The sequence below is a fragment of the Rhinolophus hipposideros genome (genome assembly GCF_964194185.1).
Source record: "Rhinolophus hipposideros genome assembly, chromosome: 20".
NCBI classification, from domain to species: domain Eukaryota; kingdom Metazoa; phylum Chordata; class Mammalia; order Chiroptera; family Rhinolophidae; genus Rhinolophus; species Rhinolophus hipposideros.
Window position 1 is genome coordinate 19,323,057 of NC_138066.1, and position 25,719 is coordinate 19,348,775.

Genomic DNA, 25,719 nt, shown 5'->3' on the forward strand with positions numbered 1-25,719 from the left:
CAGCCCTTAATGACGCTGGTAACGTTCTCTGTTTTGTTGTTGTGTTCCCCCCCTCCCCCCCCCCTTTACTTCGCAAGTTTCTCGGCATACTTTTCAGCAGCCGGCTCTCTTCCTAAGGAACCGCGGAGGAATCCGCAAACACAGCCGACCCAGAGCGGGAACCAATTAAACAGCTAAGATGGCGGCCGCCCCTCAGCGCCCGCGAGGCTCCACCCACTCAAGAAGGCGGCCTGCGTCATGTGATCCTTCCCTGTCGGGCACCGCCTCGGCCGCAGTGCCTGACGGGAGGCAGAGCGGCGAACGAGGGCGTCGGCCATTTTGTGCCTGGTTCCTGTGGAACGCGGTGGTGGCCGTTGGGTCCGAAGAGTGCGCGATTTGTCGCTTCGTTTGTTCCTGCTTATTATCTCCTCCCTTTTAGTTTGTAGAGCGCAGTTATGGGTCGCAAGAAGAAGAAGCAGCTGAAACCGTGGTGCTGGTATCCTTTGTCAGTTTGAAGTCGAGGCCGAGCGGGGGGCGCTTGTTGGTGACTGGGAGGCCTGGCTTTGGCCTGTGGCGGAGGGTGTCTGGGATCTAGGCCTCGGGGTGGGGTTTTTCGGTGGCTGGAGTCGGATTTGGGGAGTCTTCTCGGGGAAATCGGGTCTCTAGGGCGAGAGGCCCTGGCGGTTGTGGGTCGTGGGAGTCGGTGACTAAGGTTCTTGCTTTGGTTAAGTCACTGGGAGGCGGCTGGGACGACTCCATCAAGGACAGTGTCGCCTCAGGGTACCACCCTGCCATACTGTTGTTTTGGGGACGGTTCAACAAAGGGAATTTTTTCCGAGGTAAACGCTGATGGACTCTATGGAGGCTTAGGTGAGAGCATTCGGCGTCAGTCACGCACTTTATCCGTGTGTGGTGGTTTTTTTTTTTTTTAATTTTTTAGAATCGGTGGTTTAGTCAAAGCTTGTGAATGAACCCTGATTTGGAACCTTTTTTTTTTTTTTTTTTTTGTTTCCTCCTGCGCGCGTGTGGAGGGGGCGAACTCGCTTCCGCGTCCCAGCCGCCGGCGCCTTGCTGTTCACCGAGCGCGCTCTCGCGGGGTGGAGTTTCGGACGTCTATTACCTGCTGTGCGGGACGGAAAAAAAAAAAAATGCCTCTTAACGGAGCATCCGTTTAAATTTTTTTTTTTTTCCGGAAGCGTGAATACATTTTACATGAAGTTGGTTTTATTGACTATTGACTCTCTTGTAACCAGTTTGTTACAGAATTCCGTTTGTATAATAGTTAACCAAAAGGTTAAGAATTTTGTAATGCGCTTTTTAGGGAATTCTTACCAGTGAGGTAATTCCTCGGTTTTACGAATGTGACGCATCGGTGGTTTGAAGACGTTCCTTGGCAACACAAGTTCATCCGGAAATGCAAAAAACTGTGGATTGTTCACACGAAATTCTGTGAGGCTTACTCACAATGAACTTAAGATTCTAAGTAATAGTGTAAAAAATTCTAAGCATTACGTGAATCTTGATATTTCGGTTATTTTTAATCTATCTAATGCGTTCTGTCTTGAAATTCTGCCTTGACATAATGTTGGGTTTTTTTTTAACGTTGCACCCTTCCAGTCAGTAATGTGCGTTTGTAAAATAGTGAACACAAGAAATGTTCATTTCACAGAAATCTCTTAAACACAGAAATTTGACAAAACTATGCTGCGACTTAACCGAATGTGTTTAGAGGTAGTGAAGAGAGATTATGGGCTTCCAGGAATTATGCTAAAATTACGTGGCAAATTAATCCCTAATTGTTTAAATATCAAAATCCAAGTTTCTGTAAAGAATCTTTTTGGTTTTAGCTGTTCCCATAGTTTAATGTTACTCCTGTTATATGACAGTTTTTTAAAAAATCAGCAGTTTCATTGTTGTGCTATTTTTGTACCTTAACAATATTGATCAGGTATTGTAATAGAGATTTTGATGACGAGAAGATCCTTATACAGCACCAAAAAGCAAAACATTTCAAATGTCATATATGTCATAAGAAATTGTACACAGGACCTGGCTTGGCTATACATTGCATGCAGGTAACGGTTTATCTTCTGTGTTTATTTGTAATTTTTGCTCCCTTGTAGTTTGGGACAGCATGGGAAGAAATCATGAATATTTCTTTCACGATTGTAGGTTTTTTTGTTTATTGCAAAACAGCAGATAAGATGGCCAGTCAGCTTTAAAAAAAAAAAAAAGCTTGTTCTTTAGCCATCAAAAAGATAAACAATTGATTCTTCCTTAAACGTTTAAAGAGAATTTATATTGGTCTTTTTAAATTATTGATGTCTTTCATTCTAGGTTGGGTTGGTGACAATTACTAGGTTCAGATTATAAAATACCTCCTCAGTACTTGGGTCAGGAAACAAGGATCAGTGATTTAAATTTTGTGGGCAATCTGACCAGTTCTAATCCATAAGAAGTAAGACATAATTAGCTGCCATTACTCAGTCATTGAAGGATTTGTTAAAATCTTTTGCTTGGGACCAGGCTTATTTCAGTTTATTCTGTGGACCCCTTTAGGAATGGTAACATTATTTCATTTAATTTATTAGTTTCTTGGGTCCTTTTACTACTAGGTAGGGAGAGCTTTGTAATTTTTATTTTTAAAGATTAATGAGTGCCATTATGTCTTATTCAAGATTATTTCTTCTACTTTTGCCAGTTTTAGAGCTGCCTGAATTTTTGCCTAATTGGACCCTAGAGGGATGTGAGATGAGCAAATCTTTATTCATTGGAAACTTCTGTTGGTAGGAAGCAGGGTGGTAAATTAAAACAAGCCGTTTCTTCCTCTAGTTTAAAAATAAATTATGGATCCTTTTCATTCCAGTTATGGCACTTCAACAATAATTTAATATTCATTCAAAAATATTTGAGAGCCTACCATATGCAACCCACAACTTTCCACTGTGGTAGTCACTAAGTTACATACGGCTAAAATAAAATTAAAATTTCAGTTCCTCAGTCACATTATAGTCACACTTCCAGGGCTCAGTAGCCACATGTGGCTGGTGAATGACTGTTGTATTCGATAGTACAGATATAGAACATTACCATTTGTCACAGAAAGTTCCTATGAGACACTGAGTGTACAGCAAAACGGTCACCATGGTTGAATTTAGATTTATGTTGAGGAGGAAAATAACCTGTAAATACTGTCTTATTGGGATAAGTAATATTGAAAACTAAAAATAGGGGGTATAGGGAGGGCCATAAGATAGTTAGGAAAGGCCTGAATGAGAAGCTGACATCTATAGCAGAGATCTGAAAGAAAGGGAGAGCTTCCAAGGAACAGCAAATAACAGGCCCTATGGCATTCTCCTATATTGAAGGAAAGGAAAAGGGACAGCACTGTGCACTTTATATAGGGCTTGAAAGCTATTGTGGGCCATTTTCATTCTGAATGAAGTTTAGAATTAATGAGGGAGGTTTGAATAGAGATGTAACATGCTCTGGTACACAGTTTTGAAGGGTCGTTCTGGCTGTAGGATTGACTGTGGGGTACAGTGACACCATTTAGGAGATGAGTGTCCCAGGCAAAAGGTGATGGTGACAGAGATGAGAATTTGCTGATAGATTAGATGTGGCGTATGAGAGAAAGTGAGAAGTTAAGGATGATATGACGATTTTTTACCTGAGCAGTGAAAAATGAGGTAACCATATACTGAGGTGTGGAAAACTGCAGGAAGACTAGGCTTAGGGATGAGGATATCAAGATTGTTTTTTTGTTGATTTTGAGTGTGGGTATGTTAGTTTTGAGAAGGTCTAATGAAGATCCAGTTGGAGATGTCACATTAGCAGATGGACCTCCAAGTCTGGAGTTCAGAGGGGTTGGAGCTGGGGATAGAAATTTGGAAGAATACAGTATACGGATGGCTATTTGAAGTGATGATACTGGATGTCTTCTCTTGGGTAGAATATAGATAGAAAAGAAGTACAAGGACTCCATGTTGGGCTACTCCCAGTATTTACAGGTCAGAAGTTTGAAAGAAACCATTCGAGGAGATTGAAAAAGTAGGAACACCCAAGATTGAAAAGTAGTACCCTGGAAGCCAAACGAAGTGCTTCACTGTGAGTTATTTAACTGAGTTTTCAAATGGTGGTGTAGATGAAGAAGACTAAGATTGGATTAATCAAACTTGAGGTCATTGGTCACTTGCCAAGAATGATTTCCTAGAATGATGAGGATGAAAGCTTGATTGGAGTGCTTTCAAGAGAAATGAGGGGCTGGCCCAGTGGCTCAGGTGGTTGGAGCTCCATGCTCCTAGCTGAAGGTTGCCGGTTCGATTCCCACATGGGTTAGTGGGCTCTCAACCACAAGGTCGAGTCCCGCAAGGGATGGTTGGCTCGCCCCCTGCAACTAAGATTGAACATGGCACCTTGAGCTGAGCTGCTACTGAGCTCCCAGATGGTTCAGTTGGTTGGAGCGTGTCCTCTCAACCACAAGGTTGCTGATTTGATTCCTCAACTCCCGCAAGGGATGGTGGGCTGTGCTCCCTGAACTAACAACGGCAACTGGACCTGGACCCTCCACAAAGATTGAAAGGACAACTTAACTTGGAAAAAGCCCTGGAAATACACACTGTACCTTAATAAAGTCCTGTTCCCCTTCCCCAATAAAATCTTTAAAAAAAGAAAAAAGAAAATGATAGAGGCACTTTTTCAAGGACTTGTACTATAGAGAACAGACAAATGGAATGGAAGCTGGAAGGAGATTTCCCAGTTGAGAAACTTAGTAACATTTTTAATAGACTAAGTGCTTCTGTTTATATAGTCTTACTATCACAGCAACCTGTGAGATGGGGGTGGCAGTTTAATCAGACACACCCTCTAATTTTATAGATGATAATTTTATAGATGATAAACGTAGGACATTAGTATTTAAATTGTTCACATCATACTTGCTCCTATCTTTTCTACCAACCCCATACTAACACTAGGCAAGATTCTAAGAAATCTAATTCTAACTGTGCCATTAGTTGGGAGGATTTTAAATAAATCATGTTTTTTCCCCCCCAACATTTTATTAATTGTTTTTGCTATTATCACTTACAAATGTAGTGGAGACTAGTTAATTATGTGAAGGTAATTGTGTTTCTTAAAGAACATGAGTTACTTTATTTGCATTAATCAAGAATAGTAACAGTCCAAAAAACTTAGGAAACAGTGATTGAGTCGCTTGTTAAATAGTTTTATTCATGGATCATTTAATCACAATAATGAATAGTTGTTAAAAATTAATCAGAAATTAAGGTAATTTCTGAATTTGTATTGCATGTCACTGAAATCTTTCGTACACATCTCTAAAAAGAAAACACTTTAATTACCTCTAACATGAAAGTGTCTTGGGAGGATAGAAATGAATATTGCTTGGACAAATATATTCAAGTCATTAGCTTGAATCAGTGGTTCTCAAGCTGAAGCATGCATCAGAATCACTTGGAGGGCTTATTAAAATAGATTGCTGGCCCCACCACCCATTCAGTAGGACTAAGGTGGGGCCTGAGAATTTGCATTTCTGATAAGCTTGCAGATGCTGCTGCTGCTAGTCTAAGTACTTTAGCCTAAGTTAATGCCTTCCTTTTGTTAAAGAAACCAGAACTGACGGGTTTTACCATATTGGCAGATGTTTGAGGGTTAGAAACATTTGAGCAAAATCCATACAGTGAAAAAAGTCCTAGATTCCCGGTGTTTTACCATGACTTCTTTTTCTCTTTTGTGTCCTACTAAATAAATTCAGAGATGGATAATGACAAGCTCACTACTGTGACAGTGCTAAATGCCCAGATAACTCATTAGTTAGGGTAATGCTAATTGTCAATGTCACTTTTGTAGTTCATAACTACAGGCTTGTCTCAACATCCATTCTTGGAAAATTTACTACTTCTAATTCTTAATGTAATAAGACTCATAAGCTTTACCTGATTCACACTTGAAACTTCTGATTACAGTAGGACTATCAACCAGCTTATTGTTGATAATTCAAGCAAGCAAGATAATATGATAAACTTGAAATAGTGTTTATTCTTGAGCCCTTACTATGTGTTTTTTATATACACTATATATAATTGTAATAACAACTAGAAGTTAGGTACCATATAGGTGCAGTAAACTGAGGCCTAGAGAGGTCAAATGATTTGTCCAACCTTGCATAATTAGCAGCAAAACTGGGGATTGGATCCAGATAGTCTCACTATACTAAGTGGTCTTTATCTAAATAATTTGGAATTACTCTTCTAAAAGACTTTTATGAGGTACTTTTGTCTATTTGATGGGAGTGTTGTTTTTGTTTTGGATAGGTGCATAAAGAGACAATAGATGCTGTACCCAATGCAATACCTGGTAGAACAGACATAGAGTTGGAAATATATGGTATGGAAGGTATTCCAGAAAAAGACATGGATGAAAGAAGACGGCTTCTTGAACAGAAAACACAGGGTATGCTTTTTTAAAATACAGCTTCACTTGTGAGAGTATTATTACTACTTTCAAGTATAAATTCAATGGTGGATTTATTCAGAATTACAGTTTTAAGTTCTATTTTTTCTTTTTGTCTTAATGTTTGATATTGATTTGTACGTGTGTAATATACCATTTGGATCATTCCAAATATTTTATTATAATACTTTTATTTATAACTGAATACTAAGTGTTCAGGCCTTTGAAAATGAAGGTACTAGGCTTTGATTTATGTAACCACTAATTGTAAAAAAATTTATTTGCAGCCATGATAGGTGATAGGAGCTGTTGTTAATCACCTACGGAATTTTTTTTTTGTGGAAAAACATCACCCTTTGTCATAGTTTACCTTTTGGGGAGAAATAGAAAGCTGTTTTCTAAAAACAAAATTGACAAAATTATTTTTACCTGTCATTGGATAGGGAAAGGAATTTAATATAGGTTAAAAACACATTTGAAGAGTAAAGAACAGTATCACCTGAAATATTTTTGAAAGAAAACAGTAGAGCTAATTGCTCTGAAATGATTTTTTTACATATTGAATGTTTTAAACTTAGGTTTTTTTTCTTTAACTGGGAAAAAATTAATTAAAACTTTCTTAGCAGAGAGTCAAAAAAAGAAGCAACAAGATGATTCTGATGACTATGATGATGATGACTCTGCAGCTTCAACTTCATTTCAGCCACAGCCTGTTCAACCCCAGCAAGGTTATATCCCCCCAATGGCACAGCCAGGATTACCACCAGTTCCTGGAGCACCAGGAATGCCTCCAGGTAGCACTTAGGGTTTCTTACAATTTAATATTCTTAGGGCTTTGTTGATACGGTGTAGAAGTATTACATTCTTCCTAACTTTTTAATATTTGTGATTTTTTGTTGTTGTTGTTGAAATTTTGTTTCTAGGCATACCACCGTTAATGCCAGGTGTTCCTCCTCTGATGCCAGGAATGCCACCAGTTATGCCAGGCATGCCACCTGGGTAAGAAAACTTTTAATTGGCTTGTGGGCTTGTGCCTAGTAATGACCTTTCAACTTGGGTGTTTTATGAAATGTTTACGTATTTTTTGCTTCTAAAAGGTATGGGCTCTATAAATACTAAAATTGTCTAATAAAGGGGTAAGGAATATAAATTTGCCTCTGAAGAGAATAGATTTTTGGGTTTTAGGTTGTATGTAGGCAGCCATATGCTTCAATTGCATCTGATGTAATTAAAGCAGTTGGTTGTAGATTTGAGTTTCTGAGATTCAGAACTGTCCATGACACTTTGTAGTCGTGACAAGAAGCAAACTGTAAATGATTTAAATATTTGTCTCATCATCAAGAACTGAAATAAATAGGTGCTCGTGCCCATCACTTTTACTTAAATATTGTTGGATGTGACAGGTAAACAGTACACTTTCCCACTGTATTTTGAAAATCACAGTTAGATTTTGATTTTGTCATACATTTTCACAGATTGCATCATCAGAGAAAATACACCCAGTCATTTTGCGGTGAAAACATGTAAGCATCTCATTCATGATGTAATTCAGGAGGTATAATCATAATGTCATTTTCTTGTGTGTTTAATGGTATCTATTCAGTTGACTTCAGAAATTTTCTAACCTTCCTCATTATAAAACTTCTAAAACTTGCAAGCTGATTGACGCAGGTCTCTGAAAGGAGGGAAATAAAACATCTTTGAGGAAATAGTAGTAAATCTATATATAAAGAAAGCATTTTCCTAATGTGCATCTATTCTCCCCTAAGTGCTAAAAGTAATGGGATTCAGTAAAAGGGTTGGTATTTGAGAAAGACTATATAGTCTTTTGCCAAATTATATGCTTTATTATTATAGAAGGTAATTGAACTTTCTTCTAATAAAAGCTCTATATAGAAGTTAACCTTCTGATAAAAGTCCTAAAATCAAAAATTCACAGACTTGTAATTTTTTAAGTGAATTGGATATTTGTATTTGCAGATGAATTCTTTGGGGAAAGGAAAATAAATAATGGGTTATGCTTTTAAGTCCTGGCTTAGTGTTAGCTATTCTAAGTAAAGATTAGGCAATCTGAGTTTACTTTTGACTATCTTTAACATTGCTGGTAGTTTTTTGGTGCTCCTTCAAAAACTTACCTCTATGGTGTAATTTAGTATTTTCCTTTAGAAAAATCTGGTGACTCTAAAATAGAGATTTTTATTTATATTCTCTCTGGATATTTTCCAAGTGAGACAAAAAGTGATTTTGTTTTCTTATTGCACATATTTTAGATGAGGCCTCTTGTATATGTTAAGGAGAGTATAATATTGTTCCTAATGGCTTTAAATGTATTAAAATGTTTTGTCAACAAAGACTGAACTCTCCACCCCCAAATCTTACTGGTAAACTCAAGAGTTTGCTGGTTTTTAGAGGATTTATTTTGATAGGATTGTTTTAGTGTTGTATGTTCTTTCAGCTTGGTATCAGTATTAGGGATCAAATTCAAGTCTTTTATCTATTGATTCAGGATTTAGCCAACATTTTTTCTAATCGTTTATACTGTTGATTAACTTTAGTTGTTTCTTAAAATTTGCTTTATAATAGAATGATGCCAATGGGTGGAATGATGCCACCTGGACCAGGAATACCACCTCTGATGCCTGGTATGCCACCAGGTATGAAATATTCTGACAATTTCCTTCTTAACATGGCTGGCATGTTTTATTCTTAAATACTTCAGGCAATACATAGGTTCATGGGCGCTGGTGCAGTGTAATTTTAAATTTCTGTAGGTTGGTGACTTTAAAATTACCATGAGAAGAGTTATGACGTCCCCCCCTTTTTAGTGTTATAATACGTAGTAAAAATGGGCTTCAAAACAGCCAAAATGAATGCACTAAAGCCTATATCCTTAAGAGAATGGTTGTATTTGTTAGGAATATTTTAGACAAGTAATAGAGGAGACTCTAGCAAGTATTAGAGAACTCAAAGTAGACAGACATTTAACAATGTAGACATTTATTATCTCACTCAACAAAAAGAAAAGTACTGTGTTTCCTCCAAAATAAGACCTAACCGGACAATCAGTTCTAATGAGTCTTGGAGCAAAAATTAATACAAGACCGGGAATGTAATTATAATATAAATAATACAATATAATATAATACTGGATCTTATATTAATTTTTGCTCCAATAGATGCATTAAAGCTGATGGTCTAGCTAGGTCTTTTCAGGGAAACACAGTAGTAGATTTAATGATTTTAGTGATATCAAGAATCCATGCTTTTTAAATTTTCTGCTTTATTAACCATAGCTTTTCTCCTTCGTTTATGTCATTCAGTGGTAACAAGATGACTCAGGCAAGAAAGGATGTCAACAGCAATGTGCTCTCCTTTTTCTTTTATTAGAGAGCAAAGTAATTTCCCTGTATTATTGCTTAGAAATAGGTCTAATGGACTTTTAGCTGCAAAGGGGCCTGGGAAATGAAGTAACTTGACTTCTTAGACTATAATGTGGGGAAAATGATTTGATGAGCCAAATAAGTGTGCCACAGGGGCCTGCAGGACGCTCTCATTTGGTTGCCTTGCTTTTTTATACTTAATCCTAGCAAGTTTGGGTTGTAATCCATAGTAGATTTAGAAGTACTCAAGTGATAGTTGACATAAAAGGAACCAAAAAAATAAAGCAGCACCAAATTTTAATCATTACCAGTGCAGCCATTAATTTATAGGCAACAGTTCCACATATACAATGCTCTAAGATAATCTAAGATAATTTTGGGCATTTAAAGTAATACAGTATAATCAATGTTCATTTGATAGTGCACATTAGATGTTTTAAGTTATGTTGAGGAAGTTTAAAGAATGCACTAGTGATGCATTTTAGGAAAATTTAAAGTGTTTAAATGGATAACTTAATTTTCTGGGAAAATTTATGGATAATGTGGTTTATCAAAGTTTTTACTGTAATTTGCATTAGAGTTCAGGGAATATCTATCAGATGATTGACATAATTCTCTTACATGTTTCAAAGGGTTTCTAAATCAGTAATATCAGTAAGCTTAATTGCTGCTTTATCCAAATAGAGGGTGTCTAGTGGTATCTTTCACTTCCCAAAATTCTGAAGAGATGTAAAAGAACAGGAAATTTGAGGCAAGGTTGTGCCGAGGGGCAAAATGCTTATTTCTTTGGATTTCATTGAGTTCAGCAGTCAATTGTTAGTAACTTTGTTATATAGATAGAAGCCTTTTTAATATGGTATAATTTAGCAGTGAAGTTTTGGGAAAATACTTTTTTCTGAACTAAAGGCTTTAACTACTTAGGTCCTCCATCCAACATTTCTTTTGTATAGGTATGCCCCCTCCTGTTCCACGTCCTGGAATTCCTCCAATGACTCAAGCACAGGCTGTTTCAGCACCAGGTATTCTTAATAGACCACCTGCACCAACAGCAACAGTTCCTGCTCCACAGCCTCCAGTTACTAAGCCTCTTTTCCCCAGTGCCGGACAGGTAAGATGAAATTCATGAAAAGGAATGCACTTACATTTAAAGGTAAAGTGCAGTTGTTTGCAAAACTTTGAAATTGTCGTAGGTCAATTTTTTGTTTATTAAATTTTAGTAGTTTATTTAACATAGTAAGATGGTCTATTTTCTTCCATGTTTTCACACATTGATTTCATGTACTAATAAAAAATCAGCTGGAGCCAGAGATAATGTATTATGTTATTTTTTTTAATGGCTGAACTCTGGTTATTCTAACTTTAGTTAGGAATGAAAGTTTAATTTTTGGGGACTTAAATATGTGATAATGTTTAGAGGTCTTACCTATTGAATTATGAGTAGAATGAAAGCAAAACCTGAGGAAAATCCTAAGACCTTAGCAAATCATTTGTTGGGCTCTCCTCTAGTCTAGAACAGTGACAAGCTACAATACTGCACACTTGCTGGAAGGGCATCATTTCATTGCTTTTGACCTAGTCACACTTAATTTGCTACTGCTTTTGTCTTCAGAACTCAGAATTGAAAAATGCTTCTGTTATATATAGCATGTCTATAATAGTTGTTACCCTTTTTTTTCAGTGTCATTCAGAATTAAGCAGATGTATGTAATTCATTCAGAATTTAGAAGATAAGGATGTATGTTCTTTATTTCTCACTCTAAAATTATTAGATGTTTTTTCAATTTTTTTTTTGTTTGTAGTTGCTAAATTAAAAATCATTACTTTTTAAGTGCCCTTTAAGCATATTAACTTAGGATTTTGAGGTGGGTGGGGATTTTGTTGAGATGTTAAATTTTTTGGCAAAAATCTTTTGCAGAGTCATTGATAGCAAATTGGATTGAAGTGTTAGTGACCTTAATTCTCAGTTTAAGGTAGCATTCTTGAAATATCACAGTGCAAAACATTAGTTTTAGGCAAGAAACTGGTTAACTAGGTTTACTGGTGTAGAATTAAAAGGGTTTTTTTGAGGCTTATACTGTCACTTTGTTTATTGTAAATGCATTAACTGCCTGCCTCTTGAAATAAATCAGATTTGATTACATTATATTTTGCATTTACAAAATCGTAAACTATACTAAAAAAAAGTCTACCACATGGCTTATTTTCACCCATTTGTTTGGAGACTTTTCATTGTTTCCTTTCTTTTATGCTACAGATGGGGACACCTGTAACAAGCTCAAGTACAGCTTCATCCAATTCAGAAAGTCTGTCTGCATCTTCTAAAGCTCTGTTTCCTAGCACAGCACAAGTACGCAGGGAGTTGCAGTTTAAAATTTTTAAAATGGCTTTATAACTTAACCCTTTGGACCCTATTTTCAAACTAAACGTTTCCCCCAAAAATATACTACTTAATTTTTTTTAAAGATTGATGGTATATAAATCAATGATATTTGAAAAATTGAACTCAGAAAAAAAATGTTCCCCAAACCTCTATGGTTCTAAAGGGTTAAAAGCATGTAAGCAGTAAATGCATTATAGTAGCCGATGGTTAGCCTGATGCATGATTAAGCTATTTTGATTTATGCCATTTAATCTAATGCATCACATGTAATGTAAGGAAATTTAGTACTCTGCATTTGGTTCTAAAGTTGTCCTAGTCTACTGGTTTCAGATGTTTGGTATTACAAAAAGTAACACATTTGTTACTGGTAACTTTATACTTAAAAGATCCTTCTAAACCTTTTTGTCCTGAGAATCCAGCCATTGTTAATTGGGAGGGCATGTGTTACTATATAAAGAATATCTCTGGCGTACATATTTTTAATGTGTCACCATTGATATTAATTATGGTATGCTGTAGTAACTGAAATTGATCCAAACATTTGTACGTATTCTGTAATTTCTGACTTTTTTTTTTGAGCTGTTTGGTAGATTAAACAACGAATTCAGAATAGTAAAAGTAGAACGTGCCATTCCTTTATATAATACTATATTTCATCAATCTGGAATACAAAGCTTTGTAAATGAAATAACTTGGTGAGGAGGTAGATGACATCTGAGAAGGATACATATGCAGCCTTACTTGTTTTCTTGTTTCCCATTCTGTGTTTCAGATGTGACTTTGACCCAGTCTCTTTTGATACTTTTATGTGTTATGTTGAGTTTTGTGGAACATTTATCACGTTAACTTTGTTTTAATTTTATTTAAAGTTTGGTCCTTTATTGAATGTTGTTTTATTTTTACATTAAATTGGTAGTTAGGTATACTACTAAATTTTGGGTTTTGAAGTTTCGTTGATGAAAGATTGTATTTTACAGGCTCAGGCAGCTGTCCAAGGACCTGTTGGTACAGATTTCAAGCCCTTAAATAGTACCCCTGCAACAACTACAGAACCCCCAAAGCCTACATTCCCTGCTTATACACAGTCTACAGCTTCAACCACTAGTACAACAAACAGCACTGCAGCTAAACCAGCAGCTTCAATAACAAGTAAGCCTGCTACTCTTACGACAACCAGTGCAACCAGTAAGTTGATCCATCCAGATGAGGATATATCGCTGGTGAGTTGTTTACAGTTTTTACTAAGCAGAGTTTGATTGAATGTCGTTGTGGCAGGTTGTCCATTTGAAAAATGTTAATTTCTACACTAATGGTCTTATGATCTGATTTAATGCTTACTAAGTGGTTTTACCATTCTGATTTTTAAGAACCACAAAATAAAGTGAATAATGGCATGTTTTGATCTCAAATGCATTCCCTTTCCCCATACTATTTCTAAAAGAAGACAGTAAGTTGGGTTCATACTTATAAAAATCATTTTAGACATAGATTTGTAAATTAATTGAAGAAACAGTTCAGTGAGGTAGAATCTGCAGACGCCTTGAAGCCCATATATTTTCTTCACTAGACACTTTCTTGCTGAAACAATTTATAATTTCTAGAAAGTTGTTATCTGTGCTTAAAATATAAAAATAGGTGAGGTTTTCTTAAGGCATCGAGATTTTAAGTCATTGAATTGATTATGGGACAAAAGTAATTGGTTGGGAAATAAGCATACATTTAAAAAGAATTACTCTATAAGGTTTTAGATGCTTGCCTTTATTCTTAATGAATCTCTGCATTCAGGTGTTTACCATCATGCTTATTTTTATTCCTAGGAAGAGAGAAGGGCACAGTTACCTAAATATCAGCGTAATCTTCCTCGTCCAGGACAGGCTCCCATTGGTAATCCACCAGTTGGACCAATTGGAGGCATGATGCCACCACAGCCAGGCATCCCACAGCAACAAGGAATGAGACCCCCAATGCCACCTCATGGTATTCCTCTATTTATGTTGATTTTATTTATTGGATTTTTTTGTATGTGTAGTGTGTACACATACAATAGAGTTATCTGTAAAATAACATTTAAAACTACAATGCATGGACCAACTCAATCTATTTTTTTGTGTTTTAAATGTGTTTTTTAGGTCAGTATGGTGGTCATCATCAAGGCATGCCAGGTTACCTTCCTGGTGGTATGCCACCGTATGGGCAGGGACCACCAATGGTACCCCCTTACCAAGGTGGGCCTCCTCGACCTCCGATGGGAATGAGACCTCCTGTAATGTCGCAAGGTGGCCGTTACTGATCTCACTTCACCCAATCTAATAGGTTTGGAGATTAAACCTTTTCTCAACTTGTGCTGTTTATATAGCCAAGCTTCCGTCAATAAGGCTTCATTGTGACTTTAACAAACATTATCTTCCCACATACCAGGAACTATTGGACATTTATTTTACATGGGAAAAATTATTTGGAATAATAAAGCAGGAACTTTTCCTGAAGTTGCAATTTATACTGTATGGCTTCTTTTTCATGTTTCATCTAGGTTTTTAGAAGTGAAGTATAGTAAATTTGGTTCGTTATATTGTGAAGGCGCTGGAATTACATGACCATACCACCTTAATAAAGGCAAGTTCTGTAAGCTTACATTGCTATTTGTAAAGTTATGCCTTCACAGCACTTCAGATGCTGTTGGACTTCATGTCCCCAACCTAGCTTGGTGAGGGCTGTAACTATTTCCAAGTACCTGTACATTGGAAGTCTGAATGTGTAACAATATTTAATGTATTTAGAGTTCCTCATGTTGCAGGGTTTACGAAATCTGACCCACCAAGGTCATGTGACTTTTCTGTACTGTTAAACTTCATTGTAATAAAATGAGAGAAAAATTTATGCCTTTTTATTCATAACCCAGCTGTGGACCACTGCCTGAAAGGTTTGTACAAATGCATGCCACATTAGATGTCCACATAATAAAATTCATAGTTACCAATACAGTTTTGATATATTACTGGATTCTGTCTTTGAATTGTAGGTTGTTCCTTAGCTGCATGTTTTAAACTGGACAGTATATGTAGAATTGTATGTTAGTGCTTCAGTTAACAGAAAAACTTAGGATATGTATGAGACATTACGTAATAGGTATCACATCTTTGTATTGTATCACCTTTTTACCCTGTTGATGTCAATACTCGTTAGATGTCATAGATATTTAAAATATAAACCTTAATATTTCCTCTTTCCTGCTGGTGATATTTAGAGCCTAGTGCCAGACCCATTCATTTCCTTCTTTGTGGACCTCAGAAGCTTTTCAGGTGCAAACTTCTAGAAGCTTAGGTACAAGCTTTTTATGCTATTAATAGATGGGTATTTTTTCTAAGTGCAACGTGAGAATATGTGTGGCTCTGTTAGAGTGGTTAGTAGATTTGAAATTTCTTACTGTGTTCCTGAAAGATTACATTATGTCTTTGATTAGATGACTGTCTTCTGTTACTAAGCCTAAGTGGCTTTACTGCTAATCTTGTATCCTTGGAAATTTGAATGTTAACGATGTTCCTATGGAGAATTTTACTGTAGAGATGACTGCTGTTATCACTTGTGTTACAAGTCTCCCGTAATAGCTCCTCTTGTCCTTTTTTGGCATCTACTTTTTGATCTTTTACAGGGTACTTTTACGCTTATTTAAGTATCAAATGACCTGTAGAGTGTAATTATTAATATAACGAATTCGAAGTTAAGACTTCTAAGAAAACGGTAACATTTCTTTATAGCCTTTATGTGAAGGTGTGAATATTAGACATGAAATCTGAAGTTTTGTTTTAAAAAAAGGCATTAACCTTGTAGGAAAGTGTTGAAAAGTGTTTTAATCTTCATAAAAAGAATATTTAAGTGACATGTAAAAGTTACTCATTTAAACAAAACATTGCAATTGTTAAAGAGCAGAGTGCTACTTTAAACCTGATGTTTTGCACCAATGGTTTTATAGCTCCTGTGCTGTGGTGCCATTGAGGGTCAGAAAATTCCATAGTTTGAAAAGGCAACATTCAGGTAGCACCAAGAAGGCATTTCACCTTCCTCCTAGCAGTCAAGTCTCATATCCATCCCCTCACCAAAAGCCTACCTACTTAATTTTGAAATTAACTTATACTTAGATTTGGCAGCACATTTGTTATACTGCCAACGAACAATCTGTGTTGAAAATCTTTAACGTAAAAATGGCATGTTTCAAAAATTATGCAAAGCTTTATTTGCATTTAATGCAAAGAGAACGGATATTTTGTGTCAAGGTTTTTTGCTTTCTGAGGTCTGCAAGGAGAAAATACTACCTTTAAGTAAGTGATTGAATTCTCTTTAAAAGTCAATTCAAAGTGTTATGCATGGCACTTAAACTTGAGCACACCATGTCCTGTGTTCTGTAGGTATATGGCCCAGGTGGTTCCCGTTTAGTATATTTAAAGTGTAATTTGTGCATATATTAGCATAGTTAAGCTTCTAGAAAAGACCTTTTACCTAACTGCTTCTGGGGTCCATAGTAGTGAAATCATGAGTGGAACAAATTACGTTGAAATAATTAACTCTTACTTTGACTAATGCTTCCTTAAATAAGAGTTGAGTCGAAGTTAAACTTCATCTGCCCTTACAGAGGACAACTTTTGGGACTTGATATATCAGGCAGGCATTGTTGCCATAATTTAGGAAGTTATCAGATTGATGGGGCTGCTATCCTTGGCTCTACCTTAATATCCACTCATATAAGCTTTTTTCAAAAAACAAACAGTGACTTAAAAATTTGTCTGGCACTAGTTTCTATTGTATAGATTTTACTACTATATGACAGTATCAAGACCAGCATGTGAGGAACAACTTTTGAGCGACTGCTGGAATTACCATTTTGATTTAAATACTGACTATTTTAGTAATATTTCACACATTTTAGTATTAGGAATGGGGAAACTTCTATTTCACTGATCAAGTTACATATTGAACTTAGCTTAATTAAACAGGCATTTGGGAGGGAGAACCCCAACAAAAATAATAATGGGCTCAGTGGAATTATAGTGGACAGTAGTTTTTTTTTTTTTTTAATCTATTTTTTCTTTTGCTTGCTTGATCATTGGGATTTTTTAAAAAATGCATGTCTTAAATTAATTGGGTAATGTTTTTCTAAAATTAAAATTTTCTTCTTCCTATAGCCCTGCCATAGGACAGGCTGAGGCTGAGTCTCAGTGTTGCCCTGTTCAGTCTGAGGCAAGTGGGATTTATTTTATTCCTTACAGGGGCTTTCACAGCTTGATGGCTGTTGGATATTTATGTCCCCAAACTTGCAGCAAGTTTGGTGAAGGCCCCTAAATTTAATTAAACGTAGGATTTTTATACTCTTGGTAGAGAAGGCTCTATATTAATATTCACGTTTGACTGTGGTGTTAATAAAAAGTATTTGATAATATGTAATTTTATGTAATTTACTTTGTGTTATAACAGCCTCGTAAAGCTGTTGCTGCTATATTGAACTTTAGTAAATTGGCAGAATTTGATGTTCTTAATTTGGAGGCATGAAATGTTTCATTTAAATTTTCCACTTTTCACTTTTAGGAAAACCTTACTGGTTGTTTTATCTTCAAACTATTAAGTTTAACCTCAAGGATAAGTTTAATTATTGGAAATGCCACTGGGTACTGAATTAATCCCAACATTATGCATTGAACATTGAGGTTGAAAGATCATCTGGAAATGCTTGTGTTTTTTAATATTTTTAAAACCTCACCACATTAGAGCAAATGTTAATGTAGAGCCCTGTGAAAAGTGGGAAGGTGGTGTGTGTGTGTGTGTTGTGTGTGTGTGTGTGTGTGTGTGTGTGTGTGTGTGTGAATGCTTATACACTACACATTTGAGATAACAAGAGTTTGAGTATTACAGACCTGTCAGTGTGGATAGATGCTAATTTTCAGATAGCCAAACTGAATTCGTGTCATGTGGTAAAGTTAGTATATTGAACTATGGTTTTGAAACGATAATTTTGAGGTTCATTTTTAGCCTTGCTGCACAACAATTTAAGCAATATGCATACATGAGAAGTACCCACGTTTGTTTTCAACTAAAGTTTCTTCGATGAGAACAATTGTGTTTATGTCTGTATGTTGTAGGGGGTAAAGGGAACTGGAAGAGGCCAAAACAGAAACCTGGATTACCTTTATTCCTTCCTGTGTTTATGCCACCATTTTATCCAGATAGCATATTCCTCTGAACAGTAACATGAAGTACAACGTTTAGCAAACCCAGATTGTGTTTCTGTGTTGTTTTAATTCTTGGAAGCATAAAGAAAAACTCATTAAATGAATTCCAAATTTTCACCTGTTTAATTAAAACATACACGCTTTTCTCTGTAACTGAATCATGGGGTGTAGATTTTAATGTCTGATACAAGAATTTTGTCACAACAAAAATATTCCATTAGAACATTTTATAACCTCAATAATTAACACCTTTTAAGCTCCTTAGTTGGAAATGTCTTTTGTTGCACTCACAATCCACCAATGTACTGAAATATTCAAGAGTGAAGCTGTTGACAGAATTTGTCGAGGGTGATACAGATATCTAATTTAAGATGTAGTTTCTTTGATATTTCTGTCTGTGACTTAAATACGATTTTAAGAATTACATAACTTTCAGGTGTCTGTTAACGTCCATTGGTAAAACTTGGTAAATGAAAGGAAATGTTAAGTCACCTCTTCACTGAGATAAAATTTTGTTTGAGTAAATTAACATTTGTGTTGGTTAGGGGATAAAATAATTAAACAAGTACCCTAAAATTTTGTGTAAATCAGGTTTGTCTTTTTTAAAAGATGGTACTTACCTCCCTAATATTGAATAACTTTTGTATCTTACTCCAAAATGAAACCATTTTCTCTTTAACTTTTACGGAAAAGTCTTGAAACGGAGGGGTTCAGTTATTAGACTGTTCAGTATAAGACAGATTTTTGTAGGTAAATATTCCCCTAATTATACTTCTGCTTACTAACTCATGACTTGAATATTAGTAAAGTTTACTGCCTTTTTTTACCCCTTAGGTTTTTATTTTCTGTCATCTGAATCATTTTAATAAATAACTTGTTTTTCTAGCATAGAAACCATCTTAAGTTTTCTGTGTAATATTTCTTGGCAAAATAAGAAGCAATTACTTTAATGATGTATATAGTGTTGTGAACATAGTGATACAATTCTGTAATGTTGAATTTTCAGAACTATATTTTTAATATTTTGGCTCTTAGGTATCCCCTATTATGCATCAAATTCAAAGTAATGCATAGGAAATGGGGAAAGCAGGACTTTAAGATCCCTAATACTTTAAATATTGCCAACTTTTCCAAGTCTTCATGTTCTTAGCATTTTTGTTGGGAAATAACAGATTTAAAAGTAGGATTTTTAAAAAACTAGATTTCTGTTAGGAAGGGTCAGAAGAGAATTTCTTTTTATTAGCATTGCTTTTCCAGCTCTGGCCTCTATACATTTTTGCATAATAATTTGGCCAAGAAAGGAAGATGTTTTCATTTTCTTCCCAATTCTGAAAAACTAATGACTTGAAGCTATGTTAGTTTGAAATTTTTGAATCATCTCTATAAAGCTGTTCAATTACTATCATGTGTCCTCGGGAACATACCTGTATTAAGGAAGATGTAGAAGTCATATTAAGCCAGAAATTGGAGACCCAAAGGAGATCTTCATTGAAGCTAATTTGAACTATTTCCATTTGAAGCAAATCAAATATTCTTATAAATCAAGACTGGTTCGTGTTAGGTTCTTTAGGAGGCATGTAATCACCAGCTATATTATGAGAATATGTGTATGTTTTCTTTTGATCAAATTACAGAGAAGATAACATGTGAGTAAACTTTTAATGATTGATTATGTGGAACCCATCCATTCTCGATCCTGTAATGGCACAGCTTCAGTAATGTGCTGTGTATTTGTTCAGGGGTTTGTGTAATGCTGTGTTTGTAAAATGAGAAATTCCTTTATTGGAATTCTCCAAGCCGTGTGTGTAGGGTTTTTAAAGTATTTATGCCTTCACCTTCAGTGAATTTTTGAGGAACTGGCAGTGAAAGTCATTGATGCCCAACTTGGATAAAAATGAAGAATGGTGTGTGCTGCCCAGTGAACTACACTGGGATTATTTGGGAGAGGCCATTGTATTAGCGATTATTTGGGAGAGGCCATTGTATAATTTGGTTAGACTTAAGAACCTTAAATGTAATGAAAGGTAACCACATTCCTGCTCTTGCTTTGCATTTGTTACTAAGGCTTCACCAAGTCATTTATTATAACATAGTTTATGCTCAATATTCAGATACTTCAGCAATCAGAGATGAAAATAAATAAGATTTGCAGCATCATTTCCCAGTCTCTAATGAAACAAGGCTGCTTAACTACCCAAGTGAACCAAGGGAAGGGTTATTAAAGTTCTCTAAGTTTAAGTTAGAAATGAGGGGCATGTAGTTACTGAGCAAAGCCTTTGAGTTATTAGCTTGCTTTATTGTACTTCCACGAGAAGCAGTAGAATTTACTTTTCATCCCATGCTTTTAAAATTGAAAATACAAGAAAGTGAAATCAGTTTTTTGAAAATCAAACTAGAAACTATTAAAAATTGTTTGCCTCTGTAGAGTGTGTCTTCATATACTTAAATTTAGAAATTATCACACTGAAGAGATTTTTTCCCTAGATACATGCCCCCCCGTTTTAGAGTAAGCAAAATTTCCATGTAATACACATTGGAATTCATAGTTTATTAAAATTGAGCTGTGTCCAAGAGATATACAGTGTTACTAACTCATTCTCATAAGGTCACTTGAACAGCTAATGTAATTTTTGTAAGACTTAGGGAAAGGAATTTTACTGTATTAATGTCAGGCTCTGAGGAAATTTAATGCACATTGACTTTTTAAAGTATGGATTGAACTCCTCAGTTTAATACAATTTGTGTTTTTGTTAACTAGCAGCAGAATTTCAGCATTTGCTACTTACTGGTAGAGAAGAAAAATCCCACAGCCCTGCCAGTACAGGTTAGTTTTATCTGTAAGTACCTGATGTTCCTATTTTTTTCAAACATATCCATATAACCCACACAAGGAAGAAAGCTGTGCAGTTTCTTAAATGTGAGTATAATCTTTAGGTCCATTGGACACTTTCAGACACTCAATACTTGGGCCAATTAGCTGTAGGTTTTTTAAATAAGTTGTAATAAAGGTGTAATACTCCTTTATTGTTTGGTTGTGGTTGGATCTAAATAGATATATTGTACATAAGAGGAAAAGACAGTGAAAGTTTCTGAGGGCTATGTGCTCTTTTTGGTATATGATATGGAGTGCAGGGCTTGGAGTTGAGGGCCTTTTACTTAAGCCACTTTTGTGGTGGTACTCATTTACCTTTTAACTTCTTACAGTATGAATCAACCTAAAAAAGTCAAGTTTCCTCATTTCTAACAGTGATAAATGGTGTACAATCATAAGCTAGAAAATGTTTTACATTGCTTTTTTGTTTTTAGTACTTGCTGTAAATAAGTACTAATTTTGTTCCTCTGTTGTGTAAACTATAACCTATTCTATTGGTGCCCCACCACCATTTGTTCATTCTACTTTGAAGCTAAGAATAACAAATCTTTTAAATATTCAAATGAAAGCTGACTAACCATCAAGAAATCTAGATGGATTCTTTGTATATTTCTTTTGAAGGGGCAACAGGGTTGTAACTGGGTTGTAAAAAATTTGTTAAAGTTCTTAACTATTTTTATTGGCTCTACCAGAGTTCATTGTTGTCTTGAACCATGCTTGAGAGATTTCCTTTAACTTTTAAATAATTGTGCTCTTATGTTGATAAAAATTTAATACTGAAGAGAGAAGAATAAAGTATACAACAGAGTTTATAAAGCCGAAGCCATCCTTTCAATCTGTAGCATTGACTGGGATGCATGGCTTCCTCGTGGCTTCCTCCTTTACGGCTTAAGTGTAATGATGTCTAACTTGGGACAGTGTATCCATACAACTAGCTGATCTTGTACTCCTGTTCAACTGGGATGGTGATTAGCCACTGAAAATGCATTATCTTAATGTTATTTTATATGAGTCGTGTTCAGTTAAATTTTTTTAAAACCTCAATTTATCAACATAAAATATATTTTATAAGATATCCATTTGTTTTTAATATAAAATTGCCTAAGGGCTTAAGTTTCATTGCCTTTCACAGTTTAATCTGTATAAGAAATGGCGTAGATACAGTGGAAATGGTTTTCCTTAAAACCATCTCTTTAAAGCTGCCTTTCTGGTGAGTACTGTTTTATACTTTTACATATCACAATTTTTCCTTTTAAATTTAACTGAAACAGGACACTTTGATCAAAGAGTGAGCAATCTGAATTTTTACACTCTAGATATTATCTGAATTGGGAATATTAAGAATAAGAAGGTGATTGTTTAGCTAGTAACATTTCCCTCGTAATCTGGGCTGTTTTTCTGACCTCCACTTAACAAATTGTAACTGCAAAAACTTGCACAAATTATTTCCTTTTGTTTAGATGGAAAGGTTTTTACTTTATCTAGCATTTACAATTTTTTTTAAGCTTAAAATTTTTTTTTGTTGACAACCAAAAGATTTCCCTCTATGCTATTGGTTCCCACGTTGTGTGGGTGTAAAATTAAAATACCAGGCAGGATTCCTGTCTGTTCTTGTTGAAGCTGTTGCAGTGATTTATAAGCAATGAAACTGAGGGTGAGGTTGAAGGAGGGCTGGCCTAAAAATATGTTTATATGGACTAATTGCTTACAGGATTCTCTTTGAGGCTTGAAAATTGCCAGTGTATTCTTAAATTTATTTTTAATTTTTTTGTTGGTATTTTTCAATTATAGTTGACATTCAATATTAGTTTCAAGTGTACAGCATAGTGGTTATATAATTTACAAAGTGATTTGCCCCAATAAGTCTTCCAGTGTATTCTTAAATCGAACCTTGCATGAAAAACTTAGGTTAGAGATACTGGTTTCTGGGACTTGTATACCTGTGAAAATTAGCTTCTTGGTATATTTTTAGTTACTTTATGCCCTGTTTAATACCTTCTCTAAGTGTAACACATGGGTTTTTTCCCCCTCTCGTCTTGAGCCACATCCTAGCTGGTGTCAGTATAAACTAAGGATGTTTTCATATTTTATCTCCTGCTGATCTTTGTAAACCAAATGAACCGGCAGCTCTACTGCTTTTTAGTCTGAACAGTGATAGTGTTCTAAAGTCTGAAAATTGTTATCTGAGTATGTCATAATGGTGATGTATTCTTCTAGATAAGTACTAAACAAAGTATGGAATCCCAATTTATGTCTTTAAGATTTAAAGTGAAGTAAATTTCTAAGGAACTCTGTCCTTTCCTAGCAAGGATAAGCAGACATTGAAAATTTGGTAAGTATTTAACTTTAAATGCATGTGGTGGTAGTGCTGAGAGTAAAGTAGCCAAATTGCCATAGTTTTAAGATAACATTTAGATACGAATAAGAATTCTCGACTCTTTGCGACCTAATAAATGTATGTGTGTCTAGCCGTTTTATAAATTTGTGTGTACAATGATTAAATTGAAATGTACCGTACTCCTTTGGCTTTTCTTTTTATTTTATATGGTGCTTTAAATACTAATTTTATATTTCAAGCTTTTTTCAGGGTAAAACTAAGTGACTGGTAAAGAAAATATCTTCAAGAAGAATTTCTTAAATGTTTCTGTTTAAAAACCCAGTGGTTTCTTTTCAGTCTACTTAAGTCTTCTGTTTTCCAGCTCCAGTTAAAAATGATAGTAGGCAACTGATCGCAAAAATGGGGGGAAAGGACCTTTGCTCTCTGGAATATTTGTAGGAATCATTGTATTACAGTAAAACGTCATTAATCCAATATGTAATTTTCATGGAAAAGGTGATGAGATTTGAACTCTCCCCTCCTCCCTGGGATTGTTGTGTTAAGAAGATAATAAATGGAAGTTGAAGTGAAAACATTTAATTGCTACAGCAGGGAAGGTGATTTATTTCTGAATAATGTGTCCATTTCTTTCCAAAATAGTATAGCATTGTTTTGTGAAGCTGGACAAGATCCCAAAGAGTTGTAGGAAAGAGGGTGCCCTTCCCTCAGTTTAGTCTCCAGGCTTAAGTCCAGCATTGTACTGGTTAGGAGGGAAATGAAGAGCAAGTCATACAAGGGATCTGTCTGATGGTAAGGGGGACCCGAACAAAACACACAAGGGAGGATAAATGGCTAGACCATGTGTATGAGTAAATGGTCTAGCTAAACAAAGAAAATGTGACTAATTGCTTAATTTTTAATGTAAGTAAATGAACTCACTAAAGGTTGTAATTAAATATTAGGTTTAATATCAACATTAAAACTAACCATACTTGCACTTTGTGGAGGCTTATTATAAAATAAAATTTTCTTACACAAGTAATATTAGTGCACTTTGTCACTTAGATATATCACCTGGAAGCTGGTGCAGAAGAAAAATGAAATGGAACAACATAGTGTTTACCTACATTGAATTTTAGTCTACTGGTAGGCTTTTGGGGGGAAGAGATGTTTCTTAGTGTGTAACACCATATAATAATTAGACTGGGACTCAAAAAAGGCACTTAAGTTTTTTGTTTTTCTGGACGTGGTCCAGAGGTGTTAGTTAGGCTTTAAGAAAGCCAAAAACTACCATTTGAAAAATGGTGTTTTATTTTCATGGCCTTAACAATTTTCAGTTTGTGTGTTTTCATTCAAAAGTGGAATTATTTTTGCTTCTGCATTAAAAGCAAACCTCTTTTTCCAAGTATATGGTTGACCATTAAAAAACATTTAAGTGCTTATTTACATAGATGAATAAAATTTTTCATATATTATTATACTTGTCTGAGCCCATTTTATTAAGTTGTATCCTGAACAATTTATATTGAGAATGAATTACAATGATAATGCATCTGCTGTCCTGAACAGTTTTTGGTTTGCCTTGAGGAATATAAGAAAGAGTTATTTTTATTAAATATGAAAATGTGTATTGGGAAAAAGTATTTAAGGGGTAAATGAAGATGTTTAGACTGCAGATATGTGGGGTATATGTTAAAGTGTTAATTGAGGTTCAAGATAGATGGAATCAGAAGAAGCATAGTGGTTTAGATTAAGCATGTATGAGCTTGCAGTCATATTCTCCATCATTTACTAGTTTTAATGACCTTCAGCATGTTCATTCTTTAGAATGATGGTAATAAATTTGCTAGGCTTATGAGAAAAAGTTACTGTATGTAAAAGAAATTAGCCTTGTCAGGCCAGTGGAAATGGCAGAAGTGGTGGGAACAAGCAATTACTGAAAACTTAAAAAGACTTTAGTAAATGCATATGAACACCTATTATGTGCTTGGATACTATCCTATGTACAGATAGGCAGGAAGTGCATCTGAAAAGGGATCTTGAAGCGAAAGATTTAAGAAGCCAGTCCTTGCAGAAGGTCTTGTTGGGTAACAGTATTT

General features: G+C 35.3%; 1 protein-coding gene across 15 annotated transcripts; it reads left to right on the forward strand.

Annotated features, from left to right (window-relative positions):
* The first annotated feature begins 280 nt into the window (after positions 1-280).
* ZNF207 (zinc finger protein 207) lies at positions 281-23,820 on the forward strand. Of its 15 annotated transcripts, none has more exons than XR_013991982.1 (15): positions 281-475; positions 1,928-2,054; positions 6,315-6,453; positions 7,080-7,247; positions 7,377-7,452; positions 7,929-7,976; positions 9,037-9,107; positions 10,784-10,941; positions 12,088-12,180; positions 13,191-13,433; positions 14,031-14,190; positions 14,343-14,526; positions 14,744-14,826; positions 17,391-17,445; positions 21,190-23,820. XR_013991982.1 is itself a non-coding variant. In XM_081029187.1 (12 exons), the coding sequence occupies exons 1-12, from the start codon at positions 435-437 to the stop codon at positions 14,501-14,503; spliced, it is 1,485 nt and encodes a 494-aa protein (XP_080885313.1). In that variant the 5' UTR covers positions 281-434; the 3' UTR covers positions 14,504-15,194. The 15 variants fall into 15 exon arrangements, 8 of the variants coding, with proteins under 8 accessions (XP_080885313.1, XP_080885310.1, XP_080885308.1 ...); XR_013991985.1 differs by having other exon boundaries at positions 285-475; positions 7,077-7,247; XR_013991986.1 differs by having other exon boundaries at positions 285-475; positions 7,077-7,247; positions 21,193-23,820.
* Positions 23,821-25,719: the final 1,899 nt, after the last annotated feature.

Coding starts and splice junctions, on each gene's coding strand:
- ZNF207 (XM_081029180.1), top strand. CDS start 435: ATGGGTCGCAAGAAGAAGAAGCAGCTGAAACCGTGGTGCTG. Junction 6,454..7,076: donor TCTTGAACAGAAAACACAGG/GTATGCTTTTTT, acceptor AAACTTTCTTAG/CAGAGAGTCAAAAAAAGAAG. Junction 7,977..9,036: donor TCATTTTGCGGTGAAAACAT/GTAAGCATCTCA, acceptor GCTTTATAATAG/AATGATGCCAATGGGTGGAA.